This window comes from the organism of the source record quoted next, unplaced genomic scaffold, assembly GCF_019419815.1.
Source record: "Pyrus x bretschneideri cultivar Hongxiangsu unplaced genomic scaffold, Pyrus_bretschneideri_v1 Contig170, whole genome shotgun sequence".
Classification (NCBI taxonomy): domain Eukaryota; kingdom Viridiplantae; phylum Streptophyta; class Magnoliopsida; order Rosales; family Rosaceae; genus Pyrus; species Pyrus x bretschneideri.
The window spans coordinates 1-17,500 of NW_025999469.1; the positions used below are offsets into that span (position 1 = coordinate 1).

At 39.2% G+C, this 17,500-nt stretch overlaps 1 protein-coding gene and 1 pseudogene across 2 annotated transcripts; both read left to right on the top strand.

The window, feature by feature from the left end:
• The first annotated feature begins 1,621 nt into the window (after window positions 1–1,621).
• On the top strand, window positions 1,622–4,572 carry LOC103944391 (annotated as a pseudogene).
• A 2,929-nt stretch (window positions 4,573–7,501) lies between these two features.
• LOC125468054 (beta-glucosidase BoGH3B-like) lies at window positions 7,502–11,827 on the top strand. Of its 2 annotated transcripts, none has more exons than XM_048581830.1 (10): window positions 7,502–7,655; window positions 8,265–8,487; window positions 8,628–8,832; window positions 9,225–9,315; window positions 9,403–9,548; window positions 10,114–10,357; window positions 10,456–10,560; window positions 10,653–10,835; window positions 10,915–11,119; window positions 11,261–11,827. In XM_048581830.1, the coding sequence occupies exons 2-10, from the start codon at window positions 8,268–8,270 to the stop codon at window positions 11,746–11,748; spliced, it is 1,887 nt and encodes a 628-aa protein (XP_048437787.1). In that variant the 5' UTR covers window positions 7,502–7,655; window positions 8,265–8,267; the 3' UTR covers window positions 11,749–11,827. The 2 variants fall into 2 exon arrangements, with proteins under 2 accessions (XP_048437787.1, XP_048437788.1); XM_048581831.1 differs by lacking the exon at window positions 7,502–7,655 and adding an exon at window positions 7,705–7,817.
• The last annotated feature ends 5,673 nt before the right edge of the window (window positions 11,828–17,500 follow it).

Consider the following 17,500-nt stretch of genomic DNA (forward strand, 5'->3'; position numbering starts at 1 on the left):
GTTCATTTCCGGTGCCGCCAATCCTAGCTCCGGCTAGGATCGATGGGTTTTCTTTTGTTCCTTTCTCCCTCTCTTTTTCCTCTTCTCTCTGCTGTTTTCTTCCTTGGGTTTCTTGGTCGATCTGCCATTTTCTCTCCCCTCTGCTGTCTCTCATCCATTTTCATCCAATTTCCCAGCATCCGTCAACCTTTACCGCGATCGGTTGCGGTGTTTCGAGTTGGTGTGCTTTGATTTGGTGCTAGCACTAGGTCGGGTGTTCCTTGCACCCCCACCTTCTCTTTGCTGTCTACCCTTGTTGTCAATGTTGCTCGTGGACTGCCACGAGCTTCTTTCACTTAGCTACAGGTTCTCTAAGGTCTGTAGCTGTGTTGGGCGTGAAGCTTGGACTTGGATGCTGGTGTCGGTGAGGCGTGGCTTTGTTTGGGGATCGAATTTGACTGGATCGACATGCATGGCTGCTATTTTGGTGGTTGCAATGTCGATTTTGGCGGATGTGGCAGCGGCTGTGGTTGTTTCTGTGTGTTCTGTGTTTTGGGCTCAAGTTTTGGTTGGGGCTCTGTTGGTTGTTTGTGTTTTCGTTCTTAGGCCTTTGTGTTGTTCATTTAGGGCATCTGTGTTGTAGTGTTTGTTCTATTTGTTGGTAATGTATGTTATCTTTGCTAAAAAAAAAAAAAAAAAAAAAAACAAAAAGTTACGTTTCAGGAAAAGTCCGTGTCCTGTTTCAATAAAATGAGAGAGACAATCAAATTGTCAATCAGTACTATGGTTTGGTGATATTCCTCTTCACTTGAAAAAGTGAAGTGAGAGGTTATAGATTCGAATCTCGTGAATAACGAATTTGATACCAAATTAGGTTGCTAATTATATAACTTAAGCGAACGCCCATTTCCTTTAGTGTAAAAATATTGATATGCTAAAACAAAACTTCACGTTTTTCACTCAACTCTCTTCGGCCTTTCACTCACTCACTCACTCACTATTCCTTCAAGTTCTACACAGAACACATAGAGCTCATTGCCTCTCCACTCCATTGCTTCTCTGTAAGTTCCCACTTCTCACTCACTTTTTAGTACATGCAACTTCTTTTAATCACTCCCATTTTTTGTTTCTGGAAAAGGGAAACTTTTAGTTGGTCTCTTGTTCGGTTTCAGATTTTCGTTACGGGTAGTTTACTATCAGATGCTAAAGGGGATAAACGAACTTTATTTCGAGTTTTGGTGGGGAAGGAGGATTAAGGAGCAATGTTGAGGAGCTCAAAACTATTCGTGTCTTGTGCTTCTCACTTGTTTTATTGTCTTTAGTTGCTTGAAAAATGGATTCTCTTCTGTTTCTATTTTGATCAAAGGGTGCTTCTGATTCCTTTCTCCGAGTCTAATTTTTGCCGCAGTTCTTCATTTTTTTTCTGTCGCACCGCGACCGCGCAACTATTATTCCCTTGCTGCCTGAATTCTTGAAAATTATACGGTGGTTGCTTTCTACTTTTCATGTTCTAGTTTTAGACCTGTTTTCTTTTCTAGTATTGGTTGTGAATTTGTGATGTTGTTGTTATACATTCGTCCTCAAAAGTGGCTTTCTAATTGGGCGCTGCGTTACATTCTTGTGTAAATATTGGGAACAGGAAATGGCTAGGAATCCCTTCTTGTTGGGGTTTCTTTTAGTTTTCTGCATAGCTATTGCAGAAGCAGAATACATTAAATATAAAGATCCCAAACAACCATTGAATTCTCGAATCAAGGATCTACTGAGCCGGATGACGTTGGAGGAAAAGATTGGCCAAATGGTGCAGATAGACTGCAGCGTTGCTTCGCCTGAGGTGTCGAAGAAGCACTTCGTTGGTAAACATTACTATTCTTTCTCTCGTCTCTGTATTAAATATATATATAGAAAGAATGGAAGCAGCCCTTCTGCATATATATGAAGATTAGTATGATTTTAAGGGTAGAGGGAATTTGTTTTTGGCAGGAAGTATATTAAGAGGGGTTGTGAATGTTCCGCCACAAAAGGATTCTGCAGAAACTTGGATTAACATGGTGAATGATCTTCGGAAGGGTTCTTTATCAACTCGGCATGGAATTCTGTTGATTTTTGGTATCGATGCTGTTCATGGCCACAATAATGTTTACAAAGCAACAATCTTTCCTCACAATGTTGGCCTTGGAGCTACCAGGCAAGTAGATATCTCTCCATTGCTAACATATCGCTGAGCTATAACTTATTTTGTAATCCTAGTCTCAAAGTAATATTGATTGAATTTAAAGTAGATACTGTGCTAGAATTTAGTAGCAATAGGGAAATTCGTTTTTTCGACTATTAGCTTTTAGTCGTATGAAGAGATCAACCCATATGAAATTCAAGGAGTAAATATACTGATATCAACTTGCTCGAACTTAAAATCAACTAGGGATCCTGAACTTGTTGAAAGGATCGGAGCTGCAACTGCGCTTGAAGTTAGAGCTACAGGCATTCCTTACATCTTTGCACCTTGTACAGCGGTAACTAAAATAAACTGTACATATCTGATGATTGATATGAACACAAGTCAATTTATGCTGGCACTGAACTCCATATTGATTTTGTCCGTGCAGGTCTGCAGAGATCCGAGATGGGGTCGATGTTATGAAAGCTACAGTGAAGATCCCAAGATTGTGCAAGCAATGTATGAGATCATACCTGGCTTACAAGGGGAGATACCAGCCAAGTCTGAAAAGGGTGTTCCCTTCGTAGCAGGAAAGTAAGAATTTTAATTCCTCGGCTTTTGACTTACTAATTTCTAGTACTAACAAGTCTCCTCCATAGCGAAATTTTTATCCTTAATAGCTAAAGTTTCAACTTCACCGAAGGTATTTTGTTCATGATGTTTGGTCTTTTCTGTTGGTAGCAAAAGGGTTGCAGCGTGTGCAAAGCATTTTGTTGGTGATGGTGGAACAATGAAGGGAATCAATGAGAATAATACTGTGATAAACAAACACGGATTGCTCAGTATTCACATGCCAGGCTACTATGACTCAATTATCAAGGGTGTGGCAACCATTATGGTATCCTACTCAAGCTGGAACAGAGTAAAGATGCACGCTAATCGTGATCTTATCACTGGCTTCCTTAAGAATGCTCTTCGATTCAGGGTAAAGTCATCTTTATGATGTTCTTTTTCTTTCGGCCTTTTCTTGATTCCACTAAAATCAATTTCAAAACTAAAACCATTTCAAAACCTTGTGCATTGTTCAGGGTTTTGTCATCTCAGATTGGGAGGGTATTGATAGGATCACCTCTCCACCTCATGCCAACTACTCATATTCGATTCAAGCAGGAATCAGTGCCGGCATTGACATGGTATGACAAACATGTTGGTTTTCTTCCTTAAATTGCATATAATTGATGATGTTATTTGTCTTTCTAACACCTATTTCTGTACATGCCACAGGTCATGGTTCCATACAAGCATACGGAATTCATTAACGATCTAACCTTCCTGGTAAAAAATGGAATCATTCCCATAAGCAGAATTGATGATGCAGTAAAGAGAATTTTGCGAGTTAAGTTTGTCATGGGCCTATTTGAGGAACCATTGACTGATCTCAGCTTTATCAATCAGCTCGGCAGCCAGGTAGCTATTGGTAAACTTGACAACATTCTACAAGCACTGAGGAAAACTTTAATGTAATTTTTTTGCATTACTACTTTCACAGGAACACAGAGAACTGGCTAGGGAAGCTGTGAGGAGATCTCTAGTGCTTCTAAAGAACGGTGAATCCGCTGACAAGCCGTTGCTACCCCTTCCGAGGAAGGCATAAAAAATACTTGTAGCTGGCAGTCATGCAGACAATCTTGGTTATCAGTGTGGTGGGTGGACCATGGAGTGGCAGGGAGTGAGTGGCAACAATTTCACTGAAGGTACATTTAGAGGAGGTTTCATAATATGATCAAAACCAATTTTATAAAATCTGGATAAAACATAGTGTATTTGCAGACATGTTTGCCTATGAGATCTGTCATATTACAAAATATTTACCTACTAAGCTCCGTATGGAGCTAATTTTTCTTCAACAGGTACCACAATTCTTTCTGCCATAAAGAACACAGTGAATCCTAAAACTGAAGTTGTCTACAAGGAGAATCCTGATGCTTTGTGAAGTTGAATGCTTTCTCGTATGCCATCGTTGTGGTAGGAGAACACCCTTATGCCGAGACAGTTGGTGACAGCTTAAATTTGAGGATACCTGATCCTGGCCCGAGCACCATCACAAATGTTTGCGGGGCTGTGAAATGCGTTGTCATCATCCTCTCTGGTCGTCCTGTTGAGATTCAACCATTTGTTCCTCTGATTGACGCTCTTGTTGCAGCTTGGCTTCCAGGAACTGAAGGTCAAGGGGTGGCTGATGTTTTATTTGGTGACTACGGCTTCACTGGCAAGCTTTCTAGAACTTGGTTCAAAAAGGTTGATCAACTATCTATGAATGTTGGGGATGCACATTATGACCCTCTCTTCCCCTTTGGATTTGGGCTCACTACAACACCCAAAAAATTCAACTAAAAAAATCATGTAGCCACTCTTCTTTTTCGGTTTTAATGTGCAAGTTATATATGACCTTTTTCTATGGACGCTCTGCGCGCGTATTTCATCATCCTTTACTAAGACACTTGATTCGAAGTTATTGCTTGACGTGCAAGTTATATATGTCTTTTTACAATCTATTAGGATTTCTCATTGCTAGTAGTGGCACGATCATAATTAATTAAATCTTTTGTCAAACGATAAATTTGTTAGAGATGTTAGATTAGGATGTCGACGGGGTTGGAACTCACATCATGGTGCAAGGGCAACACTTCTCTTCACTATTGAGGTAGAGGGTCACTTGCTAATTAATTAAATCTTTTGGCTTTGCTTATATAATTTCTTTTCATAATAATAATATATTAGTAGGAAAACTAATGAAAATGGCTTGAAAACTTTGAATTTTAACAATAAGGACAAAATAAAGGGTAAAGTGAATAGTACCAATATTGACTTTTTAGTGTAAAAATGTGGTTTTTCGTTAAAGTGAACAGTAACGAGAGTTTTTGGTTAAGTTCCCATTATTAGTGTGACGAATTAAGAAATTCTCTGGTTACAGTAGAAGCTAGGAAAGAAGTTTTTACTTGTTATTGATCACAACAAAATTGGTGACTAATATATCCCACTTTATTTATTCAATCGAAATTCTATTTAATCTAATACAAATTACGACATGAGGTTCACATTTAGGTTATGTAGAAATATGAGCACACTATTTTAGCCAACTTAACTGCACATGCAAGAAAGAGCACAACGATATATTTGCTTTTTATTTTTCCCTCCTTTTTCCTTATATGTCTCGAAACGGTAAGGATCCACATTTCCACTTGGGGTTTCTTGCAACAGAGTTGTCCCCAGAATGTTTGATTTTGAAACAACTAGTCCTTCCATGCATACAGAAGATCATATGAGCCAGTATAGCCGTTGAACCTGCACGGTCCGTTCACTTGTATCCGCCATAAACAAACGCTGTCGTCTAGTACACAACCTCCATCCCTTCCTTGGTCGTATATATCGAAATGGTGAAATTGGCCCGGCCACTCAAAGCTGCAATAAAATAGCGTGGTCCGCCATATGTTTGGATGGAACTTAAATTCGTAGGAGTCGGCAAGGGGGACGGCATGGACACCAAGGTCATCGTCTTTGGATTTGCAGTGAACTTTCAGCGGCGAGTCGCCCCATTGATCCCACAAATAATTTTCGATCACAACAGTTACTGCATCAGACATAATTAGAATCAACATAAGCAGCATTAGCAGCAGTGCATTTCTTGCGAAGAAGGCCATGACTAGTTTGCACTTTGCATCGTTATGTAGAGTAGTGTTTATATAGCCAGCTAGGTTGGGTGTCGTGTCACGTATGAAAGTGCTTGATTTGCATAGCTAAAATGTGCATGCAGTTTGGCCTCAAGATACGTACAATGCGTGACGAATGAAGAAGCTATAATCACAACGAATTCGTGACAAATAATATATATGAAAATTTCCAATTGGTCGATCACTTTGCTAGCTGCTTGTTTAAAGGAAAATCAAACAAACCATTGTTGTTGTTTTTTTTTTTTTTTCTTTTCTTCCGGAAAATAAAATAAAATAAAATTGAATTGGTTGTGTTTCTTTCTGGATGCTATGTATTTCCTTGATTAAGTGTGTTCAATTAGTTGTTTATATACAAGTTAACATCAGGAGAGATGATTCGGCTACCGAAAAAAGCAATAATCCAAACCAATTCAAGTCATCCAATACTTGTAATATTTATTGTCTTCCATACAAATTTAGGTATAATGAAGGAAAAGCACGCACTTGAAGTGTTTCTTGGCACATAACTAGTGTTTTTGGCATCGAAAAATAATTTCACCAAAAGTTCTTCCAGTCACTTTAAAAGCACTTCCAAACGAGATTTTTATTTTTTTTATTTTTATTTTTATTATCTCTCTCTTTTATGTTTTTTCATTCATTAGAAATTGTTAAGGAAATGAAAAAGTTCCAGATCCATATTAGGACACGCTATCTAATGCTCGTAACATTTAATGTTACGTAGAATAGAATAATTTTCTCAGTTCTTGATGATTGATGGCTTTTTAGAGTACACAAATTTAAAGAGAAAATAATTGTTTTTGCTATTTTCATGAAGTTTATAGTTTTATATTGAAATCGAGTAGGGATTTGGGAATACCCAATAAGAGGAGAGAGAACACGCTATCTAATGCTCGTAGCATTTAATGTTACGTAGAATATAATAATTTTCTCCATTCTTGATGATTAATGGGTTTTTAGAGTACACAAATTTAAAGAGAAAGTAATTGTTTTTGCTATTTTCATGTAAGTTTATAATTTTATATTGAAATCAAGTAGGGATTTGGGAATACCCAGTAAGAGGAGAGAGGACTCTAATTCAAAAGGGTTCTCTCTCTCTCTCTCTCTCTCTCTCTCTCTCTCTTGTGCCGCCTCCCTCAATCTCATCGCCTTCCATCAATTTCTAAAACCCCACTAGCCGTTTTCAAGCGATATCGATCTCTGTAACGCAATGCATGCGTGTGTAGTGTAAGGCTGTAATTTGTGGATGAGGCAGGAAGCAAAAAACAAAAGTTAAAAGTTGGAACAATTGTTTCTTTCTTTTTGGAGGCTTGATAGGAAGAAGAAGTTGGAATAATAGTCAACAAACAAAACCACCAGTTTTATTGCCAGTGGAGCCTTCTTAATACACCTACACCAGCAGCATCACTACTGCGGATGCTAATCTCACCGATTAAGTAAAGATAAGCATGATGAATTATGAGTCCATCCATGAAAACGAAATGAAAAGCAAATAAACAAATTTGGATTCCAGTAAAACTCTCTGCGTCACCTTTCTCTGCCCGCTATCGAATTGACAAATATATCATCACGTCCAAATTTTCAGTCAACTTGCACCTAATTTTTTTTTTCTATAAAGTTACACTTTCTGCCACACATTGCTTTCCAAATCCCAAGTCCCAACCCAACTTCTCTCTCTCTCTCTCTTCCACAAAGCAGCAGAGCTCATTGCCAACTTCTCTCTCTCTCTCTCTTCCACAGAACAGCAGAGCTCATTGCCTATTGGAGTATCGGATCTCCATTGCTTCTCTGTAAGTTCCACTTTCCACATGCAACTAGTTTCTTTTGACAAAAGGGAATTTATTAGTTTCCAGAAAGATGAAATGAAATACTTCACTCAGTTGTGATTCAGTTACCTCTCTCTCAGTTGTTGGGTTTCAGATTTTAGTTCCATTCAGTCACAAAAGAAAAAGGTCAGTGAAATTTATTTAGTGTTTTGGCGGGTAATAAGGAGCAACATGCATGTGTTGTGATTGTCACTTGAAGAAAACTAAACTTATATAGTGTTTTTACTGTTTTTTTATTGCTTAAAAAAGGGTTCTCTTTGATTCTGCATTTTGCTACAAGGTCCTTCTGATTCCTTTCTCTGGGATTAATAAAAGTGGTAACTTTCTATAATTTCCACCATGCAACTAATCTTCCATTGGTGCTTGAATGCTTGAGGTTCACAATATTGTGATTCCTTTCCATTGTTGCCTTATACTTTTCTTCAAATTTTGTTCATCTTTTAACTGTTTGATGTTTTAATTTTAGACCTTTTTTTTGTTTTCAAATTTCGGTTCACAATGTTTCCATAGCTCATACTCAAACTGGCTTTCTAATTGTGCATCACATTCTTCTGTAAATTTTTTTGGGAACAGAAAATGGCTGGAACTCCCATCTTCTTGATGGGGCTTCTTCTCTCATGTTTCTGCATAGCTATAGGAGAAGCAGAGCACATAAGATATAAAGACCCCAAACAGCCGCTGAATACTCGAATCAAGGATCTATTGAGCCGGATGACGTTGGAGGAAAAGATTGGCCAAATGGTGCAGATAGAACGCAGTGTTGCTTCGTCTGAGGTGATGAAGAAATACTTCATTGGTAATCATCACTCTTCTTTCTGTCCTGCCTGTGTATAAATTATATATACATGTGTAACTACAGAAAGACTGGAATACATCACATATGCATATACAGATCAGTTAGATTTAAGGAAGAAGAAATTAATCTGTTTTGGGCAGGAAGTATATTAAGCGGGGGTGGGAGCGTTCCAGCACAAAAGGCTTCTCCAGAAGCTTGGATTAACATGGTGAATGATTTTCAAAACGGTTCTTTATCAACCCGGCTTGGAATTCCAATGATTTATGGTATCGATGCAGTTCATGGCCACAACAACGTCTACAAAGCAACAATCTTTCCGCACAATATTGGCCTTGGAGCTACCAGGCAAGTAGATTTGCCTTGAATACTAACATTTCACTTAGTCTCTTTTGTCAACTTAGTCTCAGCGTTTTGAATTTGGGAGAGAAAAAAACAACCCTTCCTTTCTCTACAATTAAATGAAGAGTTCTACGATGTGACAATTGTCTTATGTGTCTGGCAATTGATCAAGAATTTGACTGAAGCTTTCATTTTTCGTTGGTGCTGACAAATTAAAATTCCAAATACAAATAAAGTTGTGTAAATATGTTCGAGTATATGATGATACTTTAACTAAATGGGTTCAATTGAGAAAATTGTTTCTTCAACTGTAAAATTTTAGTCCTCTTAGTAGTTCAAACTTTAAACCATAGAGTGAATGTATTAATGTCAACTTCCTCGTATTTAAAATCAACCAGGGATCCCGTACTTGTTAAGAGGATCGGAGCTGCAACCGCACTTGAAGTCAGAGCTACAGGCATTCCATATGTCTTCGCACCTTGTATAGCGGTAACTAAAATAAACTGTACATCTGATTAGTACCGACAGAAGCTACTTTAAGCTAAGTTGTACTTCCTCTTAATTTTGTCTTTGCAGGTTTGCAGAGATCCAAGATGGGGTCGATGTTATGAAAGCTACAGTGAAGATCACAAAATTGTTCAAGCAATGACTGAGATCATACCTGGATTACAAGGGGAGTTACCAGCTAACTCTAGAAAGGGCATTCCTTTCGTAGGTGGAAAGTAAGGCCCAACATTTCTACCACATTATCAGAGTTTAAAAGGTCTTATTTTCATTTGCATAATGTGATTGTCCGGGTCCTCTAAAATTTTTGGTACTCTTTTCATAATGGTCCTGTGAAAGTTACAGTTTTGGAATATCTTGAAGTTTAACTTGGTTTTAGTTCTATTGGTCCACATACATCCAACAACATGCAATGCAAGTACTACTCGTTTTATTCTTCTCTTTCACGTGCAGTGATGTTGGCTCTTTGATGAAGGAAGAGATGACGAGTGTGTTTAAGCACTTTCATTGAAAAATTGGTAGCTTTTTGTAGGAAAAAAGAGGGAAAGTGGTTGTCCAAGCATACTTTGGCACTAGGCTATTTACCGTGGTCACAAAGGCCACCTATAATCCCTATATTGTTGCATTTTGATTTGTCCGAAAGGGACATATTTACAACTGCAATTCTCGTGGCACATTAATTTACTGAAAGATCATCAATCATTGTCAAATTCCAAACAACATGATTGTGATCCAATTTACGAAGGTGTTTTGTTCATAATGTTCCGCCATTTCTGTTGGCAGTAAAAAGGTTGCAGCGTGTGCAAAACATTATGTCGGTGATGGAGGAACAACCAGGGGCATCAATGAGAATAACACTGTGATAAACAGACATGGCTTGCTCAGTATCCACATGCCAGGCTACTATGACTCAATTATCAAGGGGGTTGCAACCATTATGGTATCTTACTCGAGCTGGAATGGAGTAAAGATGCATGCTAATCGTGATCTTGTTACCGGCTTCCTTAAGAACACTCTTCATTTCAGGGTAAAATGGACTCTCTGCTATTCTTTTCGGCCTTTCGTCCATTTTACAAAGTCTAATTAGAAGCTAAAAGCACTGTAAAACCTTGTGGACTATATCAGGGTTTTGTCATCTCAGATTGGGAGGGTATTGACGGGATCACGTCTCCACCTCATGCCAACTACTCATATTCAATTCAAGCAGGCATCAATGCTGGAATTGACATGGTAATTAACATCTCTGTTGCTTTCCTTTCTTAAGTTCCATAAACTTGATGATGTGTTTGGTTCTCTAATCCCTACTTAATTGCCTGTTACAGGTCATGGTTCCATACAACTATACGGAATTTATTGACGGACTATCCTCCCTGGTGAAAAATGGAATCATTCCCATGAGCAGAATTGATGATGCTGTGAAAAGAATTTTGCGGGTTAAGTTCGTCATGGGCTTATTTGAGGAACCGTTGGCTGATCGCAGCCTGGTCGACCAACTTGGCAGTAAGGTAGACGTTGGTTAATTTAACACCATTCTACAACAATGCAGGAAACTTAGTCTGGTTTTTTGTATTACTATTTTCACAGGAACACAGAGAATTAGCTAGGGAAGCTGTGAGGAGATCTCTAGTGCTTCTAAAGAACGGAAAATCTGCTGATGAGCCGTTGCTACCCCTTCCGAAGAAGGCATCAAAAATACTTGTAGCTGGTAGTCATGCAGATAACCTTGGTTATCAGTGTGGTGGGTGGACCATTGAGTGGCAGGGCTTAAGTGGCAACAATCTTACCGAAGGTAAACACAGATCCTTCTATTTTTGCTGTTATAAAACATAATATCCTCTTGATACATGTTTGTCTATGAAATCTGTCGGGACTCCGAAAAAACTGACCTATTAAACTCTGTATGAAACTTACTTTTCTAACTCCTTAACAGGTACCACAATTCTTAGTGCCATAAAGAACACAGTGGATCCTAAAACCAAAGTCGTGTACAAGAAGAATCCTAATGCTGACTTTGTGAAGTCGAATGATTTCTCATATGCCATCGTTGTGGTAGGGGAACACCCGTATGCGGAGACATTTGGTGACAGCCTAAACTTGACAATACCTGATCCTGGCCCGAGCACAATCACAAATGTTTGCGGTTCTGTGAAATGTGTTGTTATCGTCATATCTGGCCGTCCTGTTGTGATCCAACCATATGTTCCCTTGATGGATGCTCTTGTTGCAGCTTGGCTTCCAGGAACGGAAGGGCAGGGCGTAGCTGATGTTTTATTTGGTGACTATGGCTTCACGGGCAAGCTTTCTCGAACCTGGTTCAAAACCGTTGATCAGCTGCCGATGAATGTAGGAGACACACATTATGACCCTCTCTTCCCCTTTGGATATGGCCTCTCTACAACACCGGCCAATTCCAACTAGGAAACTATTTAGCGACTCGTCGTCAGTAATTTGCTCATGTCAGCTACTCTTCAATAATTAATAGAAATCATTTAACTAATCTTCAATAAGTATGTCAGCTACACCTTGGCAACCGAGTATCAAAGCGTGGAAAGATTATTTAGTGTCATTATATAAGTGGAGGGACACTTGGAAAAAAAAAAAAAAAATACCTCCCTCTACTTGTCTAATAACTTATGGTGTGCCGCTCTATGTTTCGGCTATATTGAAAAATCTCTCCAAAATGTGCCAATGTACACCCTAACTTCGCCCACTACATCTTGGCCGACAACGCTCGATTAACTCTTTTACACCCTGTTGTAAATTGAGAGTTTCAATATTCACACAAATCATAATAGTACATGAGACCTAGACTGAGTATATGTACAAGAGGAAAAGAACCGAAACCTATGGCTCCTTAATTTACTCCTAGACCTAATCAGCTAGATACAATCCCTTGAAATAAGGGCAACAGATAACAAGAAGAATCCCTGCATGCTAAAAAAGGTGGAAGCCATGCCCTGGACACTGATGCCATGCTGCACAGTGCACAGTGGGTGGATACAAGCCTTAACATTAGGTGACCTGACCTTTTTCTTCCAATACTCCCCCTCAAGCTGGATCGAAGGGATTGATTGATCCAAGCTTGAACAAAATGCGTTGAAATGCAGTGAAAGACAGCCCTTTGGTAAAAATATCCGCAAGCTGATCATGGCTTCGTGTGTAGTATGTGTTGATGACTTTGGACTGAACTTGTGTGCGAACATAATGACAGTCAACCTCTATATGTTTCATGCGTTCGTGAAAAATTGGATTTGATACAATGTGCATCGCAGCCTAATTATCACAGTACATAGACATTGGTTGACAATGGGAGAAGCCTAAATCTAGGAGAAGACCCTTGAGCCGAATGAGTTCGCAGGCTGTAGAGGCCATGGCGCGATACTTAGCCTCGGCGCTGGACCTTGCAACAACGCTTTGCTTCTTGCTTTTCCAGGTAACCAAATTACCTCCCACAAAGGTGTAGAAACCAGTGGTGGATTTACGATCAGTGGAGTTGCCTGCCCAATCAGCATCGGTATATCCAGAAATCTATGTATTTCCATGATTTCTCATTAATAATCCGCATCCAACAGAGCCCTTTGAATAACGAAGGATGCGATGAACAATTTTGAGATGAACCATGGTTGGAGAATGCATGAATTGGCTAATAATACTCACGGCATAAGAGATGTCAGGATGTGTAATGGTCAGGTAGATGAGTTTGCCAACCATTCTCTGATAGTAACTCAGATTAGTAAGTTGATCACCATGAGGTTCCACCTTGAGATTGGTATCCAAAGGTGTTCGAGCTAGCTTACAATATGTAATTTCAGCTTCTTGAAGAAGATCAAGAACATATTTGCACTGATTGAGGAAGAAACCTTTACAAGAATGTGCCATTTCAATTCCCAAAAAATATTTGAGATTGCCAAGATCTTTAATGGCAAATTTGTTGCTGAGATATTGTTTGAGGGAGGTGATTTCTAAAACGTTATCACCTATCACAATAAGATCATCCACATATATAAGCACCACCAATTTTCCCGCTAAGCTAGTTCGATCAAACATTGAGAAATCAGCATGACTCCTACAAAACCCAACTTGTTTGAGAACAAAACTAAGCTTAGCGTACCAAGCTCGAGGATACTGTTTTAGGCCATAGATTGCTTTATGAAGTTTGCACACCAAATCCGTGTCATTAGATTGAGAATAACCTGGAGGGAGTTTCATATAAACCTTTTCTTCAAGATCACCATGCAATAAGGCATTCCTGATGTCCATTTGAAAACGAGGCCATGCATGATTAATGGCAACTGACAACAACACCCTAACTGAGTTCATTTTTGCAACCGGAGCAAATGTCTCCTTATAATCTATACCATAAGTTTGAGTGAACCCACAAGACACCAAACGTGCTTTGTGTCTCTCAATGGTGCCATCTGAATTAAACTTGGTCTTGTAGACCCAACGGCTTCCCACTGCTTTCTTACCCTTGGGAAGCTTGACAACCGTCCACGTGCCATTCTCATGGAGAGCTTGAAGTTTGTCGGCCATGGCTTTTCTCCACTCAACATGGAGATTAGCCTCTTGAAAAGTTTGTGGCTCACAGACCCCAGTGATAGTACTTAGAAACGCAGCATAAGTAGGTGAGAATTGATTATAATCAATGACATTAATCAATGGATACCTGGCTGTATAGGTTACATAATCAAGTAACCTAGGTGGCGGGTGCCTTTCTCGAGCAGGATTATGACAGATAACCTGGGGTTGAACTAAGGAATGAACTATTGAAGAAGCCTTAGGATTTGAACTGGTGATATTAATAGGAGTGACGGGAACCTCAAGTGTTTCTTGTGCATTGGTGACATCTTGCATTTGTTGGGATATTGGCAATGCAGGAGCACTAGGAAGAAAAGTTGGCTCATCAAAACCAGAATATGACATAGGAAAGAGGTCACGCAGGTGCTCCCCCTGCCGAGAATAGTTTATAGGTCGTAAGAAATAGGGAGTGCCTTTATCAAACTTGACATCCCTTGAAACCACCAGTTTTTGAGTTGTAGGGTTGTAGCATCGATACCCCTTTTGCGTGGATGAGTAACCTAGGAACACACATTTTGCAGCTCTAGGATCTAATTTGTTATGGTCGGGAGCTTGAATATGAACAAAGCATGTACACCCAAAAACCCTCAAATACTCCAAATTGAGTTTTCTTCCTTTCAAGACTTCGTAGGGTGATTTGAAGTCCAAAACTTTACTAGGAAATCTATTAATGAGATAAGTGGCTATGAGCACTCCTTGTGACTAAAACTTCTTTGGGACATTCATATTGAACACAAGTGCTCTAGTTTTCTCAAGAAGATCCATATTCTTCCTTTCAGCTATCCCATTTTGTTGGGGTGTTCCAACACAACTTGTTTGGTGTAGAATGCCATGCATGCTCAAGTATTGTGACATGTTATGGGACATATACTTGGTACCATTGTCTGATCTTAAAACATGAATGTGTGAAGAAAATTGAGTGTTGACAAATTTATGAAAATCTTTAAAAACATTCACAACTTCACTTTTAAGTTTCAAAAGATACAACCAAGTGATCCTTGTGAAATCATCCACAAAGGTTACAAAATATTTGTATGCATCAAAGGATTCCAAAATGGGTCCCCAAATATCAGAATGCATGATTTTAAAAGGATTACTAGCTCTTGACATAGAGGAAGAACATGGTAACCTAGCAAACTTAGACAAGTGACAAACATCACAAGGGTTTGTAATTTTACATAGGCTTGGGAACAAAGTGGACAAAACTCTTCAAGAAGGATGCGCTAGTTGCTGGTGCCAAAGTTGTTGTTCTTGTGCTATACTTGAATTAACTTGAAAGACTTTGGGAACTTGGGTGTCTTTGGGTAAATTGTAGAGACCATTTAAAAAGAAACCCTCCCAATTGTCTTCTTGGTGGCTATGTCTTGAAAAATAAAATTGTGAGGAGAGAAGATAGCAAGACACTTTAGTGAATTTGTGATTTTTCCAACAGATAAAAGTTGAAAGGGAAAGGAAGGTACGTAAAGAGCATCAGACTCTAGGTTGTTAGAGATCAAATTCACTTTTCCCTTTCGTAGAACTAGAGCATCCTTGCCATTGGCAACAGATACATGAGAAGGAATTGGCAGTTTTTGAAAATCATGCATGGTTATAAATTATTTGTCATATGATCAGTGGCACCTGAATCTATAATCCAATAATCATGCATACTACCAACTTTGAGAGCAGTTGAAAATGAGTTCAAGATACCTGAGATGTCTCTTGATGGTATGCGTTCATTTTCAGCCAAAAAACCTGCAAATTGTCCGAGTAGTGCGGTCTGATTTTTGTCATCATGGTTGATTGTCCCTTCATAGTCACTACTTCCTTGTTTCTTGTGAAGAAATGCTGCAAATTCATTGATTAATGCAGTTGGATTGGAAGCTTGATATCCCATCTGTAGACGAGGAGACTGCATGATCTTCATGGTTTGCATGATTTGCAAGGTTGGCTTTGAAAAGGGAATGATTGGATTTGAAAGGAGAATTGTGAGAGAATTTTGAGGGGCTCTTCAGATCTCTTGGCAGCTTTGGTCTTAATTCCGGATGTATAATCCAACACCAGTCCCTTGAATGTCCACCCGCATTACAATAGCTGCACTTTAAGTCTTTTTTTCCCTTGTAGCTCTTTTCCTCGACACCCTTATGATTAGAAGCATAGGCCCTGACTTCTGGAATATTAGGCTTGGCTTCTATGTTCATGACCTTTTTGCTCACCTCCTATCGTTGAATATTAGCACAAACACTGGAGAATGAGGGCAGATCAGGATTCATTAAAATATGGCTTCGAAGATCTTTGAACTCAGAACTTAGACCTGCCAAAAGCTGGAAGATTTTGTCTTCCTCAGCCCTCTTCATTAACACCGCAGCATCAATGGTGTGAGGACGATAGACATTCAATTCATTCCACATGGTTGTTAGCTTCCCAAGATGTTGCACGAAGGATTGTCCTTCCTGCTGCAAGCCAGAAATATCTTTCTTTAGTTGGAAAACACGAGCTGCGTTGTTCTGGTTTCCATACATTTCTTTGAGATTCTTCCAAAGATGCATGGATGACTCAGCATAACTGAAAATCTCAGCAATTTTTCGCTCCATTGAGTTGAGCAGAAAAAAACTGAAGGTGGAGAAACATGGGAACTGTCTCCTTCAATGTTTATAGAACTTTCTTCAACCATGGTTGTGGAATGAAGAACAGTTTAGAGAACTATCAGAAAGATATACAGAGACAGGCCTATTAGGGTCACTGCTCTGATACCATCTTGTAAATTGAAAGTTTCAATATTCACACAAATCATAATAGTACAAGAGACCTAGACTGAGTATATATGTACAAGAGGAAAAGAACCGAAACCTATGGCTCCTTAATTTAATCCTAGACCTAATCAGCTAGATACAATCCCTTGAAATAAGGGCAACAGATAACAAGAAGAATCCCTACATGCTAAAAAGGAGGACGCCATGCCCTGGACACTGATGCCATGCTGCACAGTGGGTGGATACAAGACTTAACTTTAGGTGACCTGACCTTTTTCTTCCAATACACCCCTTCTCGGAGAGTCCTTTAAATCTGTACGAAATATCAATGGGAATATCTCTGTGACAGTACAGTTTTATAACCAGTAACATGAGACATTCAAGAAGAAAAAAGAGAGTTTTCTTTTGTGTATATTAAAGAATCCCTTAAAGAATATAGCGACAGTTTGTTTCAATTAATAGTGTTAAATGCAGACATTATCACAGGAGAACAAAAGGGCTAGAAATGATTCACAAGACTTGCTCGAGTCCCAGAGTTGTCGGTTGTAATCCCCTTTACGTATCAGTTACAAATTATCATAGGAGCTAATTTAAGCACCCTTGTTGCTCTGCCACGGCTTGAACAACGCCACCACAATGATTGCAACGATGATAAGAAGGATGAGTATCGCAACGCACATCCATTTCCTCGAATTCTTTTGTAGCTTCTTGGCCTTCTGAAGAGCGGTATTCCCCTGCTGTACATGATCTACTGCACTTGATACCTGCGGAATGAAAGCACAACATACATGATCATCTACCCACGTGTGATACAAGAGTTGCAATCCACATCATGTTTTTACAAACCCCTTGTGCATCGA